At 33.6% G+C, this 22952-nt stretch overlaps 1 protein-coding gene across 4 annotated transcripts; it reads left to right on the top strand.

The window, feature by feature from the left end:
* Window positions 1–478: 478 nt before the first annotated feature.
* Window positions 479–22666, top strand: LOC145939513 (farnesyl pyrophosphate synthase-like). 4 transcript variants are annotated; one of them, XM_083043856.1, is made up of 10 exons: window positions 479–573; window positions 1068–1323; window positions 1667–1776; window positions 2025–2124; window positions 20322–20481; window positions 20789–20926; window positions 21428–21631; window positions 21734–21898; window positions 21989–22201; window positions 22282–22665. In XM_083043856.1, exons 5-10 carry the CDS (start codon window positions 20344–20346, stop codon window positions 22480–22482), a joined length of 1059 nt encoding a protein of 352 aa, XP_082899982.1. In that variant the 5' UTR covers window positions 479–573; window positions 1068–1323; window positions 1667–1776; window positions 2025–2124; window positions 20322–20343; the 3' UTR covers window positions 22483–22665. The 4 variants fall into 4 exon arrangements, with proteins under 4 accessions (XP_082899982.1, XP_082899983.1, XP_082899984.1 ...); XM_083043857.1 differs by lacking the exon at window positions 1667–1776; XM_083043858.1 differs by lacking the exon at window positions 1667–1776 and having other exon boundaries at window positions 495–573; window positions 1279–1323.
* Window positions 22667–22952: the final 286 nt, after the last annotated feature.

The following is a 22952-nucleotide window of genomic DNA, read 5'->3' as shown; positions in this document are numbered from 1 at the left end:
CGCGAAAAAAAATCGTACGGTATTCAATTTTTTTTTCAATTTGTAGAAAAAAGTCCATATTTTATGATAGTTATGATGATATTTGCGAAAAAAATTTAGTACACTCCGTAGAATTCGTCAAACTATGCAATTTTTTGAAAAAAAACACGTCCCTTCTTTTAAAGAGATGGAGAAAGGGGGAGAGAATAAAATCAAAATCGAACGAAAGTTCCTTAAAGTAGAGACTTTACCCTATAAAACAAAAAAAATTTTTGAAATACGACAATTTTTCGCGGAGATACGCTTATTTGAATTTATACTAAATTTTGATATTAATTACGTGTTGCGATAATTTTTTTGACGAGTGTATAATATTATTTAATATTCAATGGGTTCATTTTGCTTCTTAAGATATGAAACTTTAATTATCAAAATGCTTTTGACTGGAAGAAGGATTATAAATATATATGTCTCAGACTTGCATCGTCAGTTCGCGAAGATTTGTTGTGCTGACATGTGTATATCTGCTTGACGAGATTTGCAATTGTATTTTAAACAGTTACATTGAGTGGTGTTTTAGCTGATTACGTATCAGTAAGTTTATTTAGTATTCGGGAATATTTGTATAAAATAACATTTTATAAGAATCCATTATAAAATCTGAACAATAATTAATAATGTCATAATTAATGTAAGATTTTGAAAATCTATAAACTTGAAATTTTATTTTATACAATAAATGAGGAAATAATTAAACACATAGTAATTGATTAAAATACGTTTTCATTTAATACACAACTACTTTATTACGTGAATAATGTTTTTCCATTACAAATAAACAAATTCATCATATTTTTTTAGTTCTTTAAATCATTAACTACAAAAAAAATATACCATTAACTCATTTCATTGATTGTTCAGTTTATATGGTTATAAAAAATATTATTTATTTATTTTATTATTTACCACAAAACTTACACATCCCCTTCATATTTTAAATATCAATTATGAACTCGATTAATAACAATACTCTTGAATTTTACTCTTGAATTAATATTTTAGAGTTTTAATAAATAATATTTATTTAGTGACAATAAGTTTTAATCCAAGAATCAAACAAACCTTCCTCAAAAGAACCTGAAGAAGATTGAACTTAATTAAACCGTCAAGGATATTACGTCAATAAAACAATGTTTATCACAATATTATTATTATACATTTTTATTTTATTGGTGTTTAATTATTACGTGCATCATGGAAAAAACGGTCAACTCATTAATATTATACCGGGACCATCAGGCTATCCGATAATTGACTATGTATTGCACTTACGTGGTTCACCAGGTAAGTACAAAATTTATAATCCATTTACATTTATGAATGTATAACCCGTCATATATACGCATACATATGTATAAAAATAAAATTCAAATTCATAAATTCTGCTTTTGAACAAATATCTATCAATATTATTGCATGCTGATTACTGATAAAATAATTATTCAGGCTTATCAGCATTTTTCTTTGCAATAATATTCTTCCATTTTCATAATTAGTCAATTTTCAACGAATCTAAAAAACGGTACATATAAGTAAAAGTACACATAGTAAAGATATGCATTGAAAATAATAATGAAAATTAATCTCACAAAAATTTCTGTAGCTATATTTATAATATGTTTCTCAGAGTACCTATGGAACCTGTTATGTAAACTCATTAATGAATATTATCCCATTTGGAAACTCTGGGCTTTTTACCTCCCCGTTGTATTTATTCGTCATCCAGATGATTTAGAGGTAAAAAATGAAATTCAATTCTCTGTAAACATTACAATTTATCTAGATTCTGGAATTTTGCATTGTTGTTTTATAAGATTTTTATTGGTAAAAATGTTTCTTAAACATATGAAAAGAGAGAATATCTCAGAAACATTTAATTAAGATTATATAATAATTTGAGATAATAAATATCTGTGTGTATCTGAAAGATTGAGTGTGCGTTATAATAATATATGTTGACGTTTTTATCTTAACATTATTTTCAGTGATTTCAGACAATACTAAGTAGCACCAAACACATCGAGAAAAGCCATATATATGATATGTTACATCTTTGGTTAAACAGAGGTCTTCTTACTAGTACAGGTAAGGTAATGAGAGATGTTAAGGTATAAGCGTATCTACTTTATTATTATTTTATTTTACTATTACAATCTGTTATAAATCGGCCTGTCTCTATAGAAAATCAAATATAATTTTACATAATTAAATTTGAGTATTACATTATGTAAAACAATTAGGGGAGCGCTTTAAAACTTGCAAATACCGATATTTAAGAAGCCACATCTCAGCTTATAGGGAGATCGTAGGACAATGTTTCTAGGCGCGTTTGAACGAGTGAAGCCTCGACTTTAAGATGGATAAGATTGCATTGTTCGCCTCATCGAACTATTTTTCTTGTGAAACCCAAAATCAGATCGTGAAAAAAGTCTGGAAATTTTATGATTTTGTAGACGTCTATAGAAAAAGGAGGGACGGGACCAAAAATGTCACCACATTGGTTTTGAAGTAGGAAACTTCCTGTTTAAAATGGTGCATGAAACATTGCTCTATCGTACATAGGAGCTAAGCTATCATCAGGTCTTATAATCATTTCTGTGTTTTGTAAGATGTTTTCTAATGCCAGTGGCATTCACGTTATCTGATGTATAATATCACGAGGAAGTTGCTCGATCGGAATTTGCACATCATGTGTATGATGCATCATACATGCATGCATGTGTGCATCAATATTAAGTGTGATGGTGTGGCGTGAATATGATGACTTGCGTAAAATCAAATGTTTCTTGTTTTTAATATATGTAGATTAGGCATTTAATAGTGGGACGAGTTTTTAATTTATCGATTGATCAATCGCATGATGCGCAAATACAGCAAAGTGCTGCATTTCCATGCAAAATCCGACTGAACAAGTTCCTCGTGATGTACACCGTTACATAACAAAAACTTTTAATTTTGAATTTATGTCTATTTGCCAATTCATATAATTTCAATTACAAAATATGTAATTACATCAAAATGATTCTTGTAACTCATTTTACCGTAAAAATGTCAAGAAAGGAAGATTTAAAAGTTTATATAAAAATTTTGTGATACAAAAAAATAAATTAAAAACGCAATTAATATTCTTTAAGGATTGGGCACTTAAACATTAAAACGTCTTATATAATATCATTTGTATTATATATACAATATACCAGGTGTCCCATTTTAAAGGACCCACTCAAATATCTCATTGTCAGAAACACTGCGTTAAATCGAAAAATGTTTCCTACAAAAGTTGTAGGGTTTCGAGGGGGACATAACATAGTAATATTCATTTGACCTTGGGCGGCATCTCTAAGGTCAAGTGAAGGTGAGAATTTGAAGGTGAGAAGGTGAATTTTGAAGAAAATAAAAAAATGCTTCAGATAAAAGTTGTTCAAATTAATTAGTAGAAAAAGATGTTATAATAAAATATATGGGTTTCCATTTAAAAAATTTATTCTCACCTTCACTTGACCTTGGAGACGCCGCCCAAGGTCATATGAATATTACTATGTTATGTCCCCCTCGAAACCCTACAACTTTTGTAGGAAACATTTTTTGATTTAACGCAGTGTTTCTGAGATATTTGAGTGGGTCCTTTAAAATGGGACACTCGGTATATACGTATATACAGGGTGTTCAAAAAAGACGAACCCCTGAACATGATTAAAGTTAGTTAATAATAGATTCTTCTGTTTTATACGATTTGATTCCTAAATGATCCTTAAAGGTCACCTTGACCCATGACTTAAGTACCTTTCTGAACATAAAATTTTCTGATTTTTTCGAATCTGAGGTCAAAAATGGGAGTTCCCGTTTTAAAAATACGAGTTGTCCTTTAAATGACCTGTAAACTTGATCTCAAGGTCAAATTCAAGATCACCATCAAGTCCCTTTTTTTTAACCCCACAACTTTTGTCTGGGATGTTTTCCCCCTAGAACACGATTAAAGTTAGTTATTAATAAATTTTTCTGTACAATTTGACCCCTAAATGATCCCTAAAGGTCACCTTGACCCATGACTTAAGTACCTTTCAGATCGTAAAATTTCCCGCTATTTCCAAATCAGGGGTCAAAAATGGGGGTTTCCATTTAGAAAATTCGAGTTGATCTTCAATTAACCTTTAAACTTGACCTCAAGGTCAAGTTCTAGGTCACCATCAAATCCCTTTTTTTTAATTCTACAACTTTTGTCTGGGGTGTTTTCTTCCTAGAATTTGATTATTCTGAGTTATTCAGGGGTTCCGGTCTTTTTTGAACACCCTGTGTGTATATATATATATATATATATATATACATCACTTAAGGCTTCTGCACATACAGAGTGTCACTTAATGCTTCTGCACACTCGATTGCCAAGTCCGTAAAATTTGTACGAAAGCGCCACATTTGGCAAAACTATAAACTATAAAGCGTAAAAATGACATAAATTATTCTTGCGACTTACAGCGTCATTTTAGTGCAGTGTTTCTATTTTTAAAATAATTGTTATAGTGTTAAAATATACCGTAGACTCTCATTTTGTTATAATTTAATATGTGAAAGCAAATATTTATTTCATTTCAATACCTGTCAAACAGCGGATTTTCGTCCTTGATTAGGCTCAATTCAATTCGACATATACAATGTTATTTATTGCTTACCCAAACAAAAGGAGAGTTTTCAGTATAGTACGTCGGTTCTATCGATTACAAACCCTATTTTATTGAAAAACATTTTTATTTTAGCGTAAGTCGCAAGAATTTTCATGATATATTTTCTCGCTTCTGACGTCATCAATTCAAGATGGCTGCAATGAGTATGCAGGAGCCTTAAAGAAAGCCCACTAAGTACATAGCGTTATTTCTGAACAAAAAATAAGTCATAAAGTCCTGAGCAATTTTTTTTGTAGAACACTTAATAATGGAGTAATAATTCAGTAAAGTATAAACGGCCAAACAGCGCCGAGCTTTATCCTGGCGCACGTCAGTGAGTGTCGCACAGTGTGTGTGAGTACACATTATCAGGATTTATTGAATTATTACTCCATTATTAAGTATTAAAAAATAAAATTGTTCAGGACTTTTCGACTTATTTTTTGGTAAGGAATAACGCTATGTACTTAGTGGGCAGTTTTTAAGTGACACCCTGTATATATATAACCGGTGTCCCATTTTAAAGAACCCACTCAAATATCTCAGAAACACTGCGTTAAATCGAAAAATGTTTCCTACAAAAGTTGTAGGGTTTCGAGGGGGACATAACATAGTAATATTTATATGACCTTGGGCGGCGTCTCCAAGGTCAAGTAAAGATGAGAATGAATTTTTTAAATGGAAACCCATATTTTTTATTAAAACATCTTTTTCTACTAATTAATTTAACAACTTTTATCTGAAGCATTTTTTTATTTTCCTAATATTTTTTAAGATATTCCGTCTTTTTTATTTAGAGATTTATTAATAAAATTTTTTTCTGAATTTTTTCCTTCTGTGTCATTTGACTTTCAATCGTAGGATTTCGAGGGGGACATCCGATGGTGACCTTGACTTTGACCTTGAGGTCAAATTTGAAGGTCATTTGAAGGTTAACTTTAAAATCTTAAATGGAAACCCCCATTTTTTATTACACTGCGTTAAATCGAAAAATGTTTCAGTACAGTTATAATTATTTTTTAAATGTTCTGAAACGTGTATGTATTATCGCAATAATGATAGGATATTTTCCGTTTTATATACATATATATATGTATATAAAACGGAAAATATCCTATCATTATTGCGATAATACATACACGTTTCAGAACATTTAAAAAATAATTATAACTGTATTGCACTTCGAGGAGACAGTTATCATGACATTTCCGTCATTTGCGCAAAAACAGAAAAAAATACCGAAAAGAACCGTAAACCGAAAATAATTTAACGGTCCGGTTATGGTTCCGATGTTATAAATTTAATAGAATTTTAATACGGTTTATAGTTTCGGTTCTATTAAAAAACCGGTTATGGAACGATTATCGGTTTTGGTTCCGGTTCGGTCCGGGTCCCTGACAAATACGGATGTGTCTATTTCTCTCTCCTCCTCCACGCATCTTGGCTGTCGTCGCTCTTATCTTCACAAGGGACCGACGGCGACCACCACGACAACGAGTGACGGTGCGTTTGATGATCGAGAACCAATCACGCACAGTCAGAGCGCAGAACGACGAAATACAACGCTTTAAAAAGGCGACACAAAGAGTCTGAGACAGTCAGTCGAGTGGAGAACACAGAGAGCATAGAAAAGTCATATCTCGTTCAGTAAAAACGCGATCGCGCATATTAGATATAGTGCGACTCCGGTACTATATATATATATATATATATATATATATATATATATATAAAGTATTCCAGGCGTCGTCGCACATTCATTCACCTGCTAATTAACGCGGCGATAAATTAGGGTGTTAAGCTCTCAAACGTATCCGTCGAATTATACAATCGTTCGACGAAGACTTTGTTAATGTCATAACAGCGCGAGTGTTGTGAAAAACCTTATACTATAATAAACTAATAAACTCTACCGCATGAACAGTAACTACAGTGTGAATAGTAAATCATTTACACTGACCACACGACAGGGTGTGTGCATCTCTCGATTCCACTCTTCTCGTTCCCTCGCTGGAAGATACAGCAACGCGAGTGCTCCAATATATGCGAACATGTTCATCGTAGCGCGGACTGGCCTCTTATCGGCACTCGGCGTCGCTCAACGTCTGATCGTCACTGCTAAACACACGCATGTCGCGCGGCACTCTTACTCGTTTATTTGTCACAGGAATGCTGTGTATCACAGGTGAGATTCCACACAGAACTCTCTCTGAAATTCCTATTGCGCTGTTTTCCCTGAGAAAAGAGTTGGAAAAATATAAAAAGTTATACAATTATATTCATGCACAGTATATAATTAATTTATACATAAAAATTCTCCTACTGTGTGAGAGTCGTCAAATTATCATACTTTGCATACAATGGTTTTTATCATTTTCTCCATATATAATCGTGCAAATTATTAATTAATATGATATAAAATTATCACGGAATATATATTGTAAAACATATCGCGCGATTATCAATAAGATGCACCCACAGAAAGGATTTCTAAATTTAATGCTAATACTCTTCAATCTATCATAAAATAGGATCGATATAGCGACAATCATATTTATTATAGAAAAAGGAATATTTTAATCTTAAATAGGAAATTTTTAAATCTAGAATAAAATAATCTTGGTGCTATCCTGTTATATAATTTTAATTTCAGACTATATTGAGCTGAAGGAAATTTTATTCTATTCTTGCGATAAAAGATTAGGACATCTCCATATCCTTCAATGCTTGTTGTAACGTTGTATGCACGTATCCGGCGTTATATTCATCTTATCATATCCATTAAATTTGCGAGGACTGGAGAAGCGGGCGGAGGCGTTTATGAGGAAGGAGGAGGAGAGGAGAGGGAAGGGAGGAGGTCGAAGGATATTAAAATGAACGGGGAAGGAAAATTGCTAGTGGGAAGATTGGAAGAGGTGGGATGGGCGATTTTTAATGGAGGGCTAGAAGGGGATAAAGAGGAGAACTGGACGTATGTGGGGGCGAATGGACAATCGGTAATAGATTATGTGATAGGAAACGAGGAGGTGAGGGAAAGGATAGGGAGACTTGAAGTAGGGAACAGGATAGAGTCGGACCATATGCCGCTAGTGGTGTGGATAAAAGGGGAAGAGATAAGCAAGGGCAAAAGGGAAGCAAAGAGAAGAAGGTGGGTCTGGACAGATGAGAGAAAGAAGAAATTTAGAGATGAGTTAGGAGAGCTGCAGGAAGGAGGAGGGGAGCTGGAAGAAGTGGACGCGGGTGAAGGAGAGAGTGGTAGAGATTTTGGATAGGGCGATGGTAGTAAGGATAACAAGAAAGGAAAAGGAGGTTTGATGAAGAATGCAGGGAGGAAAAGAAAGGGTTAAGAAGGGAGCTAAGGAGATGGAGGAGAGAAGAAGGTAAATGAGAGAGGTACAGGGAAATGAAGAGAAGGTATGGGAAGTTATGCTTAAAGAAGAAAGAGGAGGAGATGATGAAAATAAGAGATGGGTGAAGAAGGCGTAGGAGGCGAAGACAGAGGGGCAAGTATGGGAGATTATTAGAGGAGTGAGAAGGAAAGGAAGAAGGGGGACAGGAGAGGAAATAGGGATGGAGGAGTGGAATGACTACTTTAAGGAGTTGCTGGGGGGGGGGGTAGAAACAAGAGTGGTGTTAGGGAAGCATAAGGGATGTAGGGAGGATGGGGAGGAGCTGTTGAGTAGGGAGGAAATAAGAAAGGCCATACACAAGGTTAGAGATAATAAGGCGGTGGGGATTGATAGAATACCTGGAGAAGTATGGAAATATGGGGGGGAAGAGCTAGAGAATTGGGCGTGGGGTTGTGTAATAGGATCTGGAAGGGAGAGGGGTGGATTGGGGAGTGGAGTGAGGGATTAATAGTGCCGATAGTGAAGAAAGGGAAAGGTAGAAAGGTCTCGGACTTTAGGAGGGTTACACTGGCGCCGACGATGTATAAAGTGTATGCGGCAGCGCTGGCAGAGAGGATAAGGAATGAGGTAGAAGGAAAGGGGTTGATTCCACCGAATCAAAGTTGATGGCAGCGATGAGAGGTAGGGGAATAAGAGAAGAATTAGTCAGGAGGTGTGAGGACATAGTGGGGGAGGTTGCCTTTAGTGTAAGGATGAGAGATGATGTGGGTGAGAAATTCTGGACGGGGAGAGGGGTGAGACAAGGATGTCCGCTAAGCCCGTTGCTCTTTAATCTCTTGGTAGCGGACTTGGAGGAGGAGGTGAGGAGGGGGAGATGGGGGGAGTAAGCTTAGGAGGAAATAAGGTGTACTCTCTGTCATATGCGGATGACGTGGTTTTGATGGCAGAGGACGAGGGAGGTATGAAATGTCTGATTGAAAGGCTGGGGAGGTACTTGGAAGGAAAAGGTCTGGAGCTGAATGTAAGCAAATCAAAGATAATGAGGTGTAGGAAAGGGGGAGGAAGGTTTAGGAAGGCTAAATGGTACTGGAAAGGGAAGATTATAGAGGAAGTTAAGGAATACAAGTATTTGGGGTATGTGGTGAAAAGAAACGGAAAGCAGGATGGGCAGGTGAAGGATAGAGCGAGGAAAGGGGCAGCCATTCTAGGTCAGGTATGGGGAATAGGGAAAAGGAGATTTGGGGCAGACTGGGGGAAAAGGGTATGGCTGTCTGATGCGTTGATATGGGCAGTAATGGGGTACGGAGTGGAAATATGGGGATGGAAAAAAAGGGAGGAGATGGAAAGGCTGCAAGAGAGATAATTGAGGTGGGTACTGGGGGCGGATTGGGGGACACCGGGGTACATGGTGAGGGAGGAATTGCAAAGAGATAAGTTAAGGCTGAGGATGGGGAGAAGAACATGGGAGTTCGAGAGAAGAGCGGAGGAAGGCAGGGGTGGACTATTGGTAATGAAGTGTCAAGAAGAGATTAAAAGAAGGGCTAAAAAAAAGACGGGACTGTCGGAATGGGAGGAGGAAAGAAGGAATTTTTTCGAGTTAAAGGGGATGGTGCTAAGGGAGGTAGAGGAGAGCAGGGAGAGCGGAGAGTTCAGATGGGAGAAAGTAGAAGGGATAGAAAGAACAAGGCAGAGGGAAGAAAGATGGGAGAGAATAGCAGCTTCAAATTATAACCCATGGTATAAATGGCATGAGATTGCGATACGATTAAATGTCAAGAATATTTTTTGTCTCGTTGTCAGAAATCCTTTCTGTGGGTGTGGCACAATTGCAAATTAAGCGTTTTTTTTCCTTTTATTTTTTCCTACTATTAATTTATATCATCTGAAAAGTATGTTTGTATAAAAAGAAAAATTATATAAATTAATATAAATTATATAAACTTTTGAAAATCGCTAAGAGCGCCTTATAATGAACAGCTGTTGATCTCTTGTTGATTTTTCAGAATACATATCTTGAATGATCATATGATTGTCACTGGATACATACGAGGATTAACGGGAAACATTCTTAAGAGTGTTTCATTCAATCGGGAAAATAATTTATTCCACAAGAAATTCCATTGGAATTTTAGTCAAAATTTCATGTATAACTTTTGTTGTATAGAAAATATTCTCTTCTCAAAAAATCAAACTAAAAATATATTACGAAATAAAGAGGCTATATGAGCTGTACGCGGATGTAGATGCGTTATAGCAGAAATTTTATTTTCTCGCTAAAAATTTGATGCGCACGAGGCACGAAAATTTTACTTGGTTCTTTGCCAAGACTTAAAGTGGAATTAATTCTCAATTCAAGAATTTTTAATTCCTAAATTCCCCTCTGATATAGGCAAGAAAAATATCGGGCCGAAGTCGCTGAATCGGAAATCGAACCCGAGTCTTTCGCTTGCCGGGCGACTGCTCTTACCAACTAAACTATTCAGACTCTTCGATCCAATATTTTTCTCCTTTACCTTATAAACAATGACTGCTTGTAAATAACGCTTTTTTCAGCCGGCGTGAACTAACGTTAAGAATTTAAAGGCTCCCTAATATTAAAACCAAACTAAAAATCTCTTAATTTAAGATATAATATGATGTAAATAAATATATGTGATACGCCCATTAAGTGCCTAAATCGATTTAAATATATTTATATTACAATTGATTAAATAAATTTTCTTGTCTATTTATATATGTAGTAAAAGTAAAGTGTGGGAATTACAGCGATAGGATATACAAGCAATAGTTATGATAAAAATGGTTTATTAAAAAACAAAATGAAATAAAGCACGGTTACAATGACGAGTGCTTGAATCGATCGTCTTGCTTCCTTCGTGGCTGCTGGAATGTCGCATACGCTGAAGTAGGCTTTTCCGTAGGCTTAGCAGAACATTTCGACGCGATATGACCGTATTGACTGCACTTAAAACACTTTATTCCCTTATCCTTGTCTGGGCAATATTTGCTGATGTGATTCTTTTCTCCGCAGTTGAAGCAGGTTTTGAGTCAGTTGTCTTGTTTCCGTCCTGTTTGAAGTATTTCTTTTTCTCCTCGTTCTTCAACGGCTTGCTCTTTCCTTTCGTTTCATTTTTCATGCATTCGTATTGAACGAATTTTTCCTTAAGCTCGCAAATTGTTTTCGCTCCGTACAGCACGGTTTTATAGATTGGTTCATCTTGAATTCCGGCGATAATATATTTAATTGTGGCACGACTTTCAACTTCGGCTTGTGTCGCAAGTTCCATCATTTTGTATATATATGACTGGAATGATTCGTCTGGTTTCTTCTTTCGTCGTGAAAGTTGCTGGTGGATCTTGTAGCTGTCCACTGCTTCACTGAATTCTTCTATTAATGCACTCTTCAGCTTTTTCCACGTCTTTGTACACTTCTCGAAATTGGCGAATATCTTCGCCGAGCCTCGGAGTAAACGCCTTGCATACGCGACTTTGTACATACACGCTGGACCAATTGCACATTTCGGCAAATTCTTCAAAGTCGTCTAACCATTTAGTTACGTTCGCGTTGTCGTCTCCGCTAAATGTTTCAAGCGATTCTTCTACGTCCTTAAATGAAAACACGCGCTTGTATTCTTTCCGACTCTTCTTCTTAGTTTTCCGGACTGCCTCGTGCTCATTCTCCGTCTCGTCGTCTTCGCTAGACTCCTCAGCAGTATCGCTATTTTCGTCGCTTTCATGTTCGTCAGCAGGATCATCATTGTTCGTCAATGCACCGTGTTTACGCTTTAAGTCTAACGCCTCTTTCAGTCGCAACACCAATTCGATTCTCTTGCCCGTCGTCTTTAATTTCCTCGAGCTTAATTCTTCTTTAAGTTTAGCCGTCTTCATTGTTGCCAACTTTGCATCATCTTCTTGAGATCGCAGGGGTGATGGGAGGGGTGAGTTGCTTCGCGAGTTGCTACTCATGGTATAAACCATTCACTATCACTTCACTTCAGTTTGTTGCTATATACTGTGCCGTATTCCGGACGAGCCCCAAAAATATGTAGTAAAGTGTGGAATTACGACGATAGTTATGATAAAAATACAAGCAATAGTTATGATAAAAATGGTTTATTAAAAAACAAAATTATACTAATAAGTAAGACAAGATATTGAAATGAAGCACGGTTACAATGACGAGTGCTCGAGTCGATCGTCTTGTTCATTCTTTCGCTTATATTCGACTGACTACCTATTCTACCTAAAAGAAAGATTTTCTCACTGACCATCGTTGTCAGAGGGACTGATTCTGATCCGCTTGGCTTCCAGATGAAAGCCAGCAGTTACGCAGAAACAAAAGAAACGTTGCTACACATAAAATAAAATCTAGATGCAAAAACTGTCACCATAAATAAGATCTAAAACGAGACTCTAAGAATAAAAAATTTTCCGATTCTACATATATAGCATGATTGATCAAAATTACCTTATAAATTGTTGGTACAACTGATTTCAAATATGAAATTTCAATATTTTGTTCGGATAAAGTCTGTGATATTTCTAAATGTAAAATATTTTGTCTAAATATTTTTACAGCAAATTTATATATAATTATGAGAATGTATATGTATTGTGACGACTTTTTCTTCCGGCTCGCGCGACAAGCCGGAAGAACGGAGCGTGGCCGTCAGCAAAACACAGGGATGTTTAGTATTCACGCGACGGGAACTAAGATCTTGGTCGCTCCGCGCGTGCCGCAGCAGAACGCCAGCCGTGATATCCGCGAGAGACTAAAATTTTGGGCGCCAGACGCGGTCTTTCACGCGTCAATCCACAAATCGCGAAACAAATACGAAATCTAGGCCGGGAATCCCGCTACGGGCTGACTAGCTCGCCTAACGGCAGAGGGACAGGGTGTGGTTGCCGAAAATACATTAACTGAAAGATGTTGCAATCTTTTCGCGAAGTGACAGACACAGAACGGAAGACACAGACGTTTGATCAGACAATACGAAAGGAACAAGATAACGCTAATTAAAGGAAGAAATAATATATAGTAATGCCTTTTATTGTTGACAAAGAAAAATAAATATAAATGTAATAGAAAAATATAATAGCGGATGGTAATAAAAAAAAATTTGAATATAACAAAATATAATTAAAGACGATAATAATAATGAAATATAATTGAAAACTATAATAATAAGAAAAAGAGAATATAAGGACAAGAGGTAATATAAAAGACATAACAAACCAAAAATAGATACAAGAGAAAATACTTCGGACGATCGAACATAAAATTATATTCGCGACAAGCTTAAGTCCGAGATCCGCGCATCGATATGATAAACGAATACGAGAGAATAGCCGCGACCATACAAATTGACATTATCGAACGGACTCTTAGATCAAAATTAGATCAAAAGAAGCAAATGCTCGGACGGTCGGGTCGGCGGTGAGACTGGAGAGTAATACTATACCGTTGACGGTGATCTGGCGCGATCCGGGCGAAATTCACAGGTTAATCGCGGGCGCCAGGAATTCTCCGCGCGCTTTCTCTCGCTCACTCACACGCTCGGTGACTCTCGCTCTCTCTCACACGCTCTCGCCGGTGGTCGCGAAATACGCTCTCACACTCTTAATTTCGGACTTCGGACCCCTCGCGACGACGTTAACACGATGACGACGTCCGGACACAGCCGGGTAACCCATACAACAACGAGAAGCGACAGTAATACACAATAGCAAAAATTTCATAAAAGAACGACGCGACAACTATATAATACGAGACGCGACATATATGACCGAATCCCAGAGAGACGAAGATTTCGCGTTAGTATTATCCACGTGCCCGAATTCACAAAAGTACTCGCCGTTTGACGTCGATCGCTCTTACACCAAATATTTTTACTAAAGGGGCAGAGCCCACGCGACAAAACTTCATTAAACGATACAATCGCGTCAGAACGGCCGAGACTCGGATTCACAAATTTGCGGACGTGATAATTATTAGATACTGTAAGATAATTTTATTGAATTCTATCGGATTGTAAACTGAGAGTTAGGATAGTGTCAGGATTGTTCTTCTTTAATAACTATATAGTCTTTTGAAATTGTATGTGCGTTTAATTATAATAAATGTTCTGAGATGACTTTGGAAAATACACTTATTAATTTGTATTTAATAATAAACAAATATTCTTTACAGTTTGACTCAAATACTTAAAGTATCGCAAATACGGATCAAATGTACCCGAATGGTCGTTTGCCAAAAACTCAGAGAGAATTATATCATTAGAACCGAATCGACCGTTTATTACGACTGCTGGGAGAGCAATGCTTTCTCCCGTTCCGCAATCGTTCTCCTACGCGCTCTTGCTCCGATCGAGAGAGCCGTTGACAGAGTGGAGTCGGAGCAGACGACAGAGAGCCGTCTCGGCTGACGACGTGACGGCGTAGAGTTAGCCAGGCTCCAACAATGATTTTAATTATTGATTTCTTATAATACGCTTACAGAAGGATAGCCTCACCGGAACTTCTTTCTTCGCCTTGGTCTCTCTCAAGTTCGTCTCTATCGTCAAATCGACCTCAATCCGCAGCGTGTCTTACGGGGTTGAGCGGTCGCACCAATCTGTCGGATCCTTTGACTATAGAAATATGGACTGCCAGTCCCCCACTTTCCCTATAAGATTTCTGTGCATCGCAATGAATCTAACATCTTCGAGATTTAAGCCCCGCCCCATCGACCAAAGACCGGGAAATTTGAATAAATAAACTGCATTTTTTAAAATCCACAATTATATTTTCTAGTTTTCAGTTACAAAATAATGTAAAAAAAATTGTGCAAATGGAATATTGCACATTGCTTCCTCACCATTTTATTTTGCTAATTAAGATGGTTTTTCAATTATGGCTTCCTTATAGAGGAAGCTTAACTTGCACATTGCTTCTTCACCATTTTATTTTGCTCGTTAAGATGGTTTTTTAATTATGGCAATGTGCAAATTAAGCTTCTTCTATGAGGAAGCCATAATTGAAAAACCATCTTAATTAGCAAAATAAAATGGTGAGGAAGCAATGTGCAAATTTCCATTTGCACAATTTTTTCCAATACTAGCAAATCCTATATATAATTAAAAAATATTTTCTTAAAAAAATTTTTTTAAAGATTTCTATGCTACTGTGTTCTAAATGTTGTATAATTTGTCAATTTACAATCAAAAGAAATTGACCAATTCTCAACAAATTTAATATCAATCATGCTTTAATAATATTTTATTCAGAACTTTCAAAAAATTATTTAAATTTTAAAATAATTAAAAATTTTATAAAAAATAAACCATTTAAAAAATTCTCCCCAAATTAAATATCAATCATTCTTTAATGATATTTTCAAAAGTTCGATAAGTTCGATATTTTAAAATTTACGAAAGTTAAAGCATGTACAAACATCTTTTGAAACTGATAATTTTATTTAAAAAAAACACTCACTGATCCTCGTCAAATTAAATAACAAACATCCTTTAATGATACTCTATGTAAAAAAATGTATGTAAAAATATTTGTCTGATATCTCAAAATTCACAGAAGATAAAATAACCACATAAATTTTCAAAAAAAATTTTATAAAAACTTTATAAAAATGAACCCTTTCACCGATCCTTGTTAAATTCAATACCAAATATCCTTTATTGGTACTTTATTCATGTAAAAAAAATTAGTTCGATATCTCAAAATTTGCGAAAAATAAAAATGCACATTTCTTAAAAATTCAAAATTTTATAAAAAACGAATCCTTTCACCGATCATCGCCAAACTCAATACCAAATATCTTTAAATGATAGTCTATTTATGTAAAAAAATTTATCCAGATATTTTAAAATTTACGGAAATTAGAACAACCACAGACATTTTTCATATCTAAAATTTTATAAAAATCGAATCCTTTCACCGATTCTCGTCAAATTCAATACCAACCATCCTTTAATGATAGTCTATTCGTGTAAAAAAATTTATCTCAATATCTTAAAACTTACGAAAGATAGAACAGCCACAGACAATTCTCAAAACATTCAAAATTTTATAAAAAAATAAACCCTTTCACCGATCCTCGTCAAATTCAATACCAACAATCCTTTAATGATAGTCTATTTACATAAAAAAATGTATCCCAATATCTTAAAATTTACGGAAGTTAGAGCAACTACAGACATTTCTCAAAAAATTCAAAATTTTATAAAAAATGAAACACTGTATAAATTTTTATAAAAATGACATTAAATAAAAGTGTTGTTCTACTTTACTTGTATGCCAAATTGGAGCGCTGCAAGTCAAATAGTGTTTGAGATATTTAAATTAAAAAAAACATGGGTGGACACATACATACACACACATACGGACATTTTTTAAAAATGTTATTTTTCAACGTTTTGGAACATTCTAAACATATTGGCATAGAAATCTAAAAAAAAATTTTTTTTACGAAAACAGCTTCCTCTACGAGGAAGCAAAAATTAAAAATTATACTTTTTAATATATTAGAGCACTATAAGCGCGCGCGTACAAATGCATACAAAAAATATGTATTTAAATATAAAATTTGCACATAATATATAGTAAGTATATAATAGTAGTATAAATTATAAACACATAAATAACTTGTATAATTATTTGCATATACATTTAAAATTTGAACATAATAATAAATGATAAATAATAATATAAATTTATAGAATATAAATAACTTATATAGGATGTTAAAAAAGTGTCGCATACGCTCAACGCTATTCGATAGAGAATAAAAATTTAAGAAAAAATATTTAATACTATTTTTCGATGCGATGAATAGTTTTGCTGCAATTAATTATTGTAATTAGTGAATCAGCACGGAACTACAAGAGAAAACAAACGATGGAACGCGCGAAGTGGAAAAGAATTTTCCGAAAAAATTATTTAAAGAGAAACAGCTTGCTCAAGTGCGAATTTGGCCTTATAAAATTTATTTTAGGTTTCATTTTTTTAATTCAGACAAGGTGAAATTATTCATCGCATCAAAAAATAGTATTAGACATTTTTTCTTAGATTTTCATTCTGTCAAATGGCGTTGAGCGTATGCGACACTTTTTTAACATCTTGTATAATTATATGCAGATATGTTTACTGACCACTGAGAATAATTGGTTTTGTTAAATTATGTCTAAGAAATGAATTGTGTTGTCTCAATGTAAATTGTTTGCCATAATAAAATAATTTAATTTTTTAAATTAACTGAAAAATTAATTTTATAATTAATTTTATTATAGCAAGATATTTGGAAAACAGACAATTAATTTGTTTAAAAATTAAATATAATGATAATTTAAATGTACTAACAGTCGTTATTCAATCAAGTGTAAAGTCCTGTGATTAATAGAAAAAATATTAGGAATAAATATTACATATTAAGAATAAGAAATATTTTAAAATAATAAAATCGAAAAAACTTTGATATAAAAATATAAATTCGGATATAAAGGGTTCTTATTAGTTTATTTGCCCTTACTAGTCCTTTATACCCGAATTTGTATTTTTATATCAGAGTTTTTTGATTTTATTATTTTAGAATAATTCTTATTCCTAATATTTAATATTTATTCCTAATATTTTCTCTATTGTGCGCAGGCCTAGTGAACTGTTTGATAGACGCTTGAACAATCACAAGTCGACAGTGTCCCTTTAGTTCCCGCATTACTCAATTGGTCGATGGTGGCCCTACACATCTTGGCTACAAGCTGAAGTTAGCTACTAGCAGTCCATATTTCTATAGTCAAAGGCTGGCTCAATCCTGCGCACACGGGGTGTGTACGCGATAATCAATTACGGCGTCGTGCCGTCTACTGTCGCCGCGCGAGATTATCAAGGCCGTACTGGGGTTAACAGCACCCTTCGCGATAATGCCAAAAAGATTTATTAGCGCGGTATTTGCGCATGATTTTGAGGCCCTCGCGACATCGCGCCGCGAGATTTGTCAAACTCGACAAAGAGTATTCGACACATTGAAACATGCATAACATCTTTTTGTTAGATCGATGATAAGGCTGTTTACTTTTCTCAACGTATTTTCCTTTCTATTAAGGGTAATCTCGCAAGCTAATCGTAGGTGGCGTGTGGAGATCACATCGTGTGTGCTGAGTGAGTACGGTGCATCAACAGTTTAAGATAAAATAGAGAAATACGGTCGAATGAAGGTGAAGGAATTAAAAGAAGAACTTCGGAAGAGAGGAAAGGTAGACTCACAGGTGCGAAAGAACAGCTAATGCAACGATAAGAGATAGACACTGACATGCATGCGTTGGAAACAGGTTATGTTGCCCATGGTTTCAATGACATTTTGTTATTTATCTGTTTCAGACTTATTGACATCGATAGGAACAACAATAAAAGCATACCCGATACAACAAGTGATAAGTGATACATATACGAACCTTCATCCCGAACAGAGTCCTTCGGCATCTCATAATCAGATGTTTTAAAATGCTTTCTGCAGATACAGTCAGCGTAATCTTAAACGTATTCTGCTACAGCCGATGTACGTGCTTTAAAAATTATTTTAACTGTGTTACCGAAATTTGAGCTGCGATTTTGACAATGCCACAATGTTGTGTGGTGCCAAAATGCTCCACGCGAGAGTCTGGACATCGGTTCCCCAAAGATAAGGCGCTTTTGAAGAAGTGGCTGATACTTATACGGCGAGACAAGTTTACACCGACAAAGCATTCTTGTATCTGCAGAAAGCATTTTAAAACATCTGATTATGAGATGCCGAAGGACTCTGTTCGGGATGAAGGTTCGTATATGTATCACTTATTACTTCATTGTTTGTACTTTGTTAGCACTTTTCACACGAAAGTTCTCAAACAAGAGGATACACATAACCTCTGCTACTTGTTGTATCGGGTATGTTTTTATTGTTGTTCCTGTCGATGTCAATAAGTCTGAAACAGATAAATAACGAAATGTCATTGAAACCATGGGCAACATAACCTGTTTCCAACGCATGCATGTCAGTATCTATCTCTTACTGTTGCATTAGCTGTTCTTTTGCACCTGTGAGTCTACCTTTCCTCTTCCGAAGCTCTTTTTTTAAATCCTTCACCTTCATTCGACCGTATTTCTCCATTTTATCTTAGTTTAAGATGCACCGTAATCACTCAGCACGCACGATGTGACCTCCACTTACAGCAGCGCGCTCTAGTGGCCATCGTTTGCGTCCGTACCCCTAATTCGCTCGTTCGTTTCAGACGCGACATATACAACCCCCTTTTATGCACATTTTGTTATAAGACAGAATTTTAACTACCGATAAGTAACTTTTAATATTCCATGTGATACATTTTGATTAGCATCCTTTTGCCACACAGTGAGCAAACAAATTCTGATACTGTTAGAGTTTAATTTAATAATAAATAAAAATCCATAGAAACTTTTGTTTCGGGATATTGAATAATGAATGAATTTTTCTTATTGATAAAGACTTATTATAGAAATTTTAATATTCAAATGTATAGTGTATATTATCATAATATTAATTTAGTGTTTAATTGCAGTCAACATAATTTTAATAAACAGCTTTTTTATACCATTGAAATTATTATTTAATTAAAATATAGAAGCATATACTATATAATTTCTATAAGGTTTTTATGATTTAAGATTTTTATTTTCTCATTATAGCTATATTGAATTTATTAAAAACGATAAATTATTCAAAATTTTATTTGTATTGTAATAATTTACTATTGAATAATATTATTAAATAATTTTTTCATAAATGCCGTACTCTCTTTCGTGTTCAATAATATAGATTAATAAAACATATTGAAGATTCTTTTTAGTTTATTTCGTGTACTGATAAATAGCTGTAAATTTTGAGTCTCACTCTATTTGCACTGAAAAAATCGAATACAAGCAGATTGAATTGTATTTAATTATGTATTAATGCATAATAATAAAAACGAAATATTCTGCTATAAATTTGCATTTTATCAATCTATGTTATTATACGTATGTGATGACATGCGATAAAATGAATTAATTTCAATAATGCATATGAAAAAAATTATGATATTTTTGCATCATTTGTTATCAAATATAAATTTAATTAGCAGTTTTTGTTTTATGATTTTTTAAATTAAATTCTTTTTCTCGCGTAGGTATGATTTATCGCGTAACATTTTCTTTTTTCGCATATCGGAATATCATTGTTGTCTGCTATTCGTTGTAATTACAAAAGTTTGTAAAACTTTATTAGAACGTTGGAAAATAAAGACCGAATGGCTCATTATGCGACAACCACATTAACAAACAAGGATGAAATTCGCGAATTAATGGCCGTATGGTCGGACATTGTTCGTGATGTCACGGAGTCCAAGATCTCAGAAGTTCCAGATATTTCCAAATGGATTGCAAAAGTAAGTGTATGTAATATAATGTGTACAACATAATAAAATTACATAATAAAATTAAAAAATAAAAATTATAAATGAGAGACTTTATTCTTATAACGATTGTATATAAGTTTATTAAAATGAATTGTTATGAAAATATAAGAATTTAAAAGAAAAACGTAGTAAATAAAAGCGAAATCAGTATAAAGTTAAATATAAAAAATTTTAAAAAGTAATATTTTACTAACACCTGAAAAACTACAGTATAGACAGAGATATGAAGCAACACGTCATAAATTTGAATGCAAATTACATTTCTGTTATTCTTCAGGTATTACAGTACAATGTTGGAGGAACACTAACTCGCGCTATGGTATTAATTTATGCGTATAAATTATTGGCACCCAGCGATCACCTTACAGAAGAGAACATCCGCCTAGTACGAATTCTAGCCTGGTGTTTGGAACTAGTGCGTAACTTTGTTTTCATTTATATGGCGGATCTTTCACATAAAAGAATTTAAATTATATATAATTGAAGATGAGATATGAAAACGTTTATAAACGCGGAAGATTAAAAATATTACAATTTATTTACTCTGGAAAATGTCCAAGTATTTACATATATATTAAAAGTATATATAAAATAAAGTACATATCTTCATGAATTTTATAAGTTTTACAAATGATGATTATATATGACAGTCTTTAGTGCAGAAATATTTTTAAGAATAAGACATTTACAACCTTGTTTTTCATTCATAATTTAGCATTTAAATTATCATTTTTTTAATTCAACATTTTAATTAATATATATATAAAATGCGTATTTAAATAATAATATTCATATAATTATGATTCGTATAAATATTCAAATAATTTATGTGAATTGGAACAGTATTAAATAATCTAAAATTAAAAACGTAAATTATGTGTGTGTCGTGATATATTACATTAAATATTTATGGCAGGTGGAAAACCTTATTCTCATATATGATGATATCATGGACCGATCATTAATTCGTCGAAATCAACCATGTTGGTATCGTTATAATAATATAGGTTTAGCGGCAGTTAATGATGGTCTTTTGATAGAATGTATTACATATTTACTACTTCAAAAACATTTCAAAGGAAAAGAATACTATATGGATATAGTAGAAATGTTCCAAGAAGTAAGTGAAGAGAAGTGACTTTTGATGATATTTTAACATGGACGTATTAGTTTCTTTTTTTCTTTTCAAACGTACAATTATATTTAAAAATGTATTATTCAGATTATATTGATGACATCAATGGGCCAGTGTTTAGATTTGCTCTCTACTAATTTTGAAAAAAAGCCGAATCTAGATCTATTTACAATGGATCGGTACAATAACATTGCCAAGTACAAATCTTCGTATTTCGCGTATGTTTTCCCAGTAACTTTAGCAATGCATTTTGTAAGTGACTTCAGTTTCTCTATATACGAACAAATTTTGCTTTGCGTTTTTTAATAATAATAATAATGTACTATGCGACACATTATGTAGATTGGGATAAAAGATCCGGAAAAGCTGAGGCAAACAAAAACAATTTTGCTTGAAATGGGACGTTTGTATCAAATCCAAGATGATTATCTGGGGTGCTATGCGAAATCCAAAGTTATAGGCAAGGATAGTACTGACATACAAGAAGGGAAATGTACATGGCTGATTGTTATGGCACTTCAACGTGCTACATCAGAGCAGCGTAAAATTTTAGAAGTGAGTATTATTTTTTTTCCAAATTGTTCTGTGTGTTGTTGCATTAATTATTTTGTTTTTCTTATATTTTTATTACATAGGAATGTTATGGATCATCAAATCCAGAGAAAGTACAACGTGTGATGCAAATTTACAATGATCTGGGTTTGCCAAATACTTATTCTATATACGAAGAAGAGACATATAATCTGTTAATCACCCATATACAGCAAATATCACGTGGTCTATCACATGATCTTTTCTTGAATTTATTGAATATGATGTATCGTAGACAGAAATAAAAGCGTCCACTTGTACATTATAGAAACAGACTAATGTGTATTCAGATTATATAAAATTAAAGTCAATGAACAAGATGTGTTTGGTCAATGTCTGAAAATATCTATTTTATCTCTATTTTATATTCTAAATATCTAAATATTATTTCTAAATGAGAAATATTAGAACTTTTTTATAAAAACTTTATAAAAGATATACAAGAAAATATTTCACTCTTTGATTAAAATAAAATATAACATTTTTTAAACATTGAACATTATTTCTTAATGATTTCCTTCTAATGCGTAAAAAACTTTACATTTAGAAAAATTTTTAAGAGAATTTTTTGTAAAAAAAATCTTAGGTACAGATTTTTGAATATCTATATACTATGATATTTTTTTATAAGATGTAATATTCGTCCTTATAAAATAATCGCTATAAATTTTTTAAATATATATTGCATATATCATCAATTTATTCATAATAACTA

Source organism: Prenolepis imparis, unplaced genomic scaffold, assembly GCF_030444845.1.
Source record: "Prenolepis imparis isolate NDT839.2.m4 unplaced genomic scaffold, iyPreImpa1.0 SCAF_8, whole genome shotgun sequence".
Classification (NCBI taxonomy): Eukaryota; Metazoa; Arthropoda; class Insecta; order Hymenoptera; family Formicidae; genus Prenolepis; species Prenolepis imparis.
Note: the sequence above shows the minus strand (reverse complement) of the source record. Positions and strands in the feature narration are given on the sequence as shown.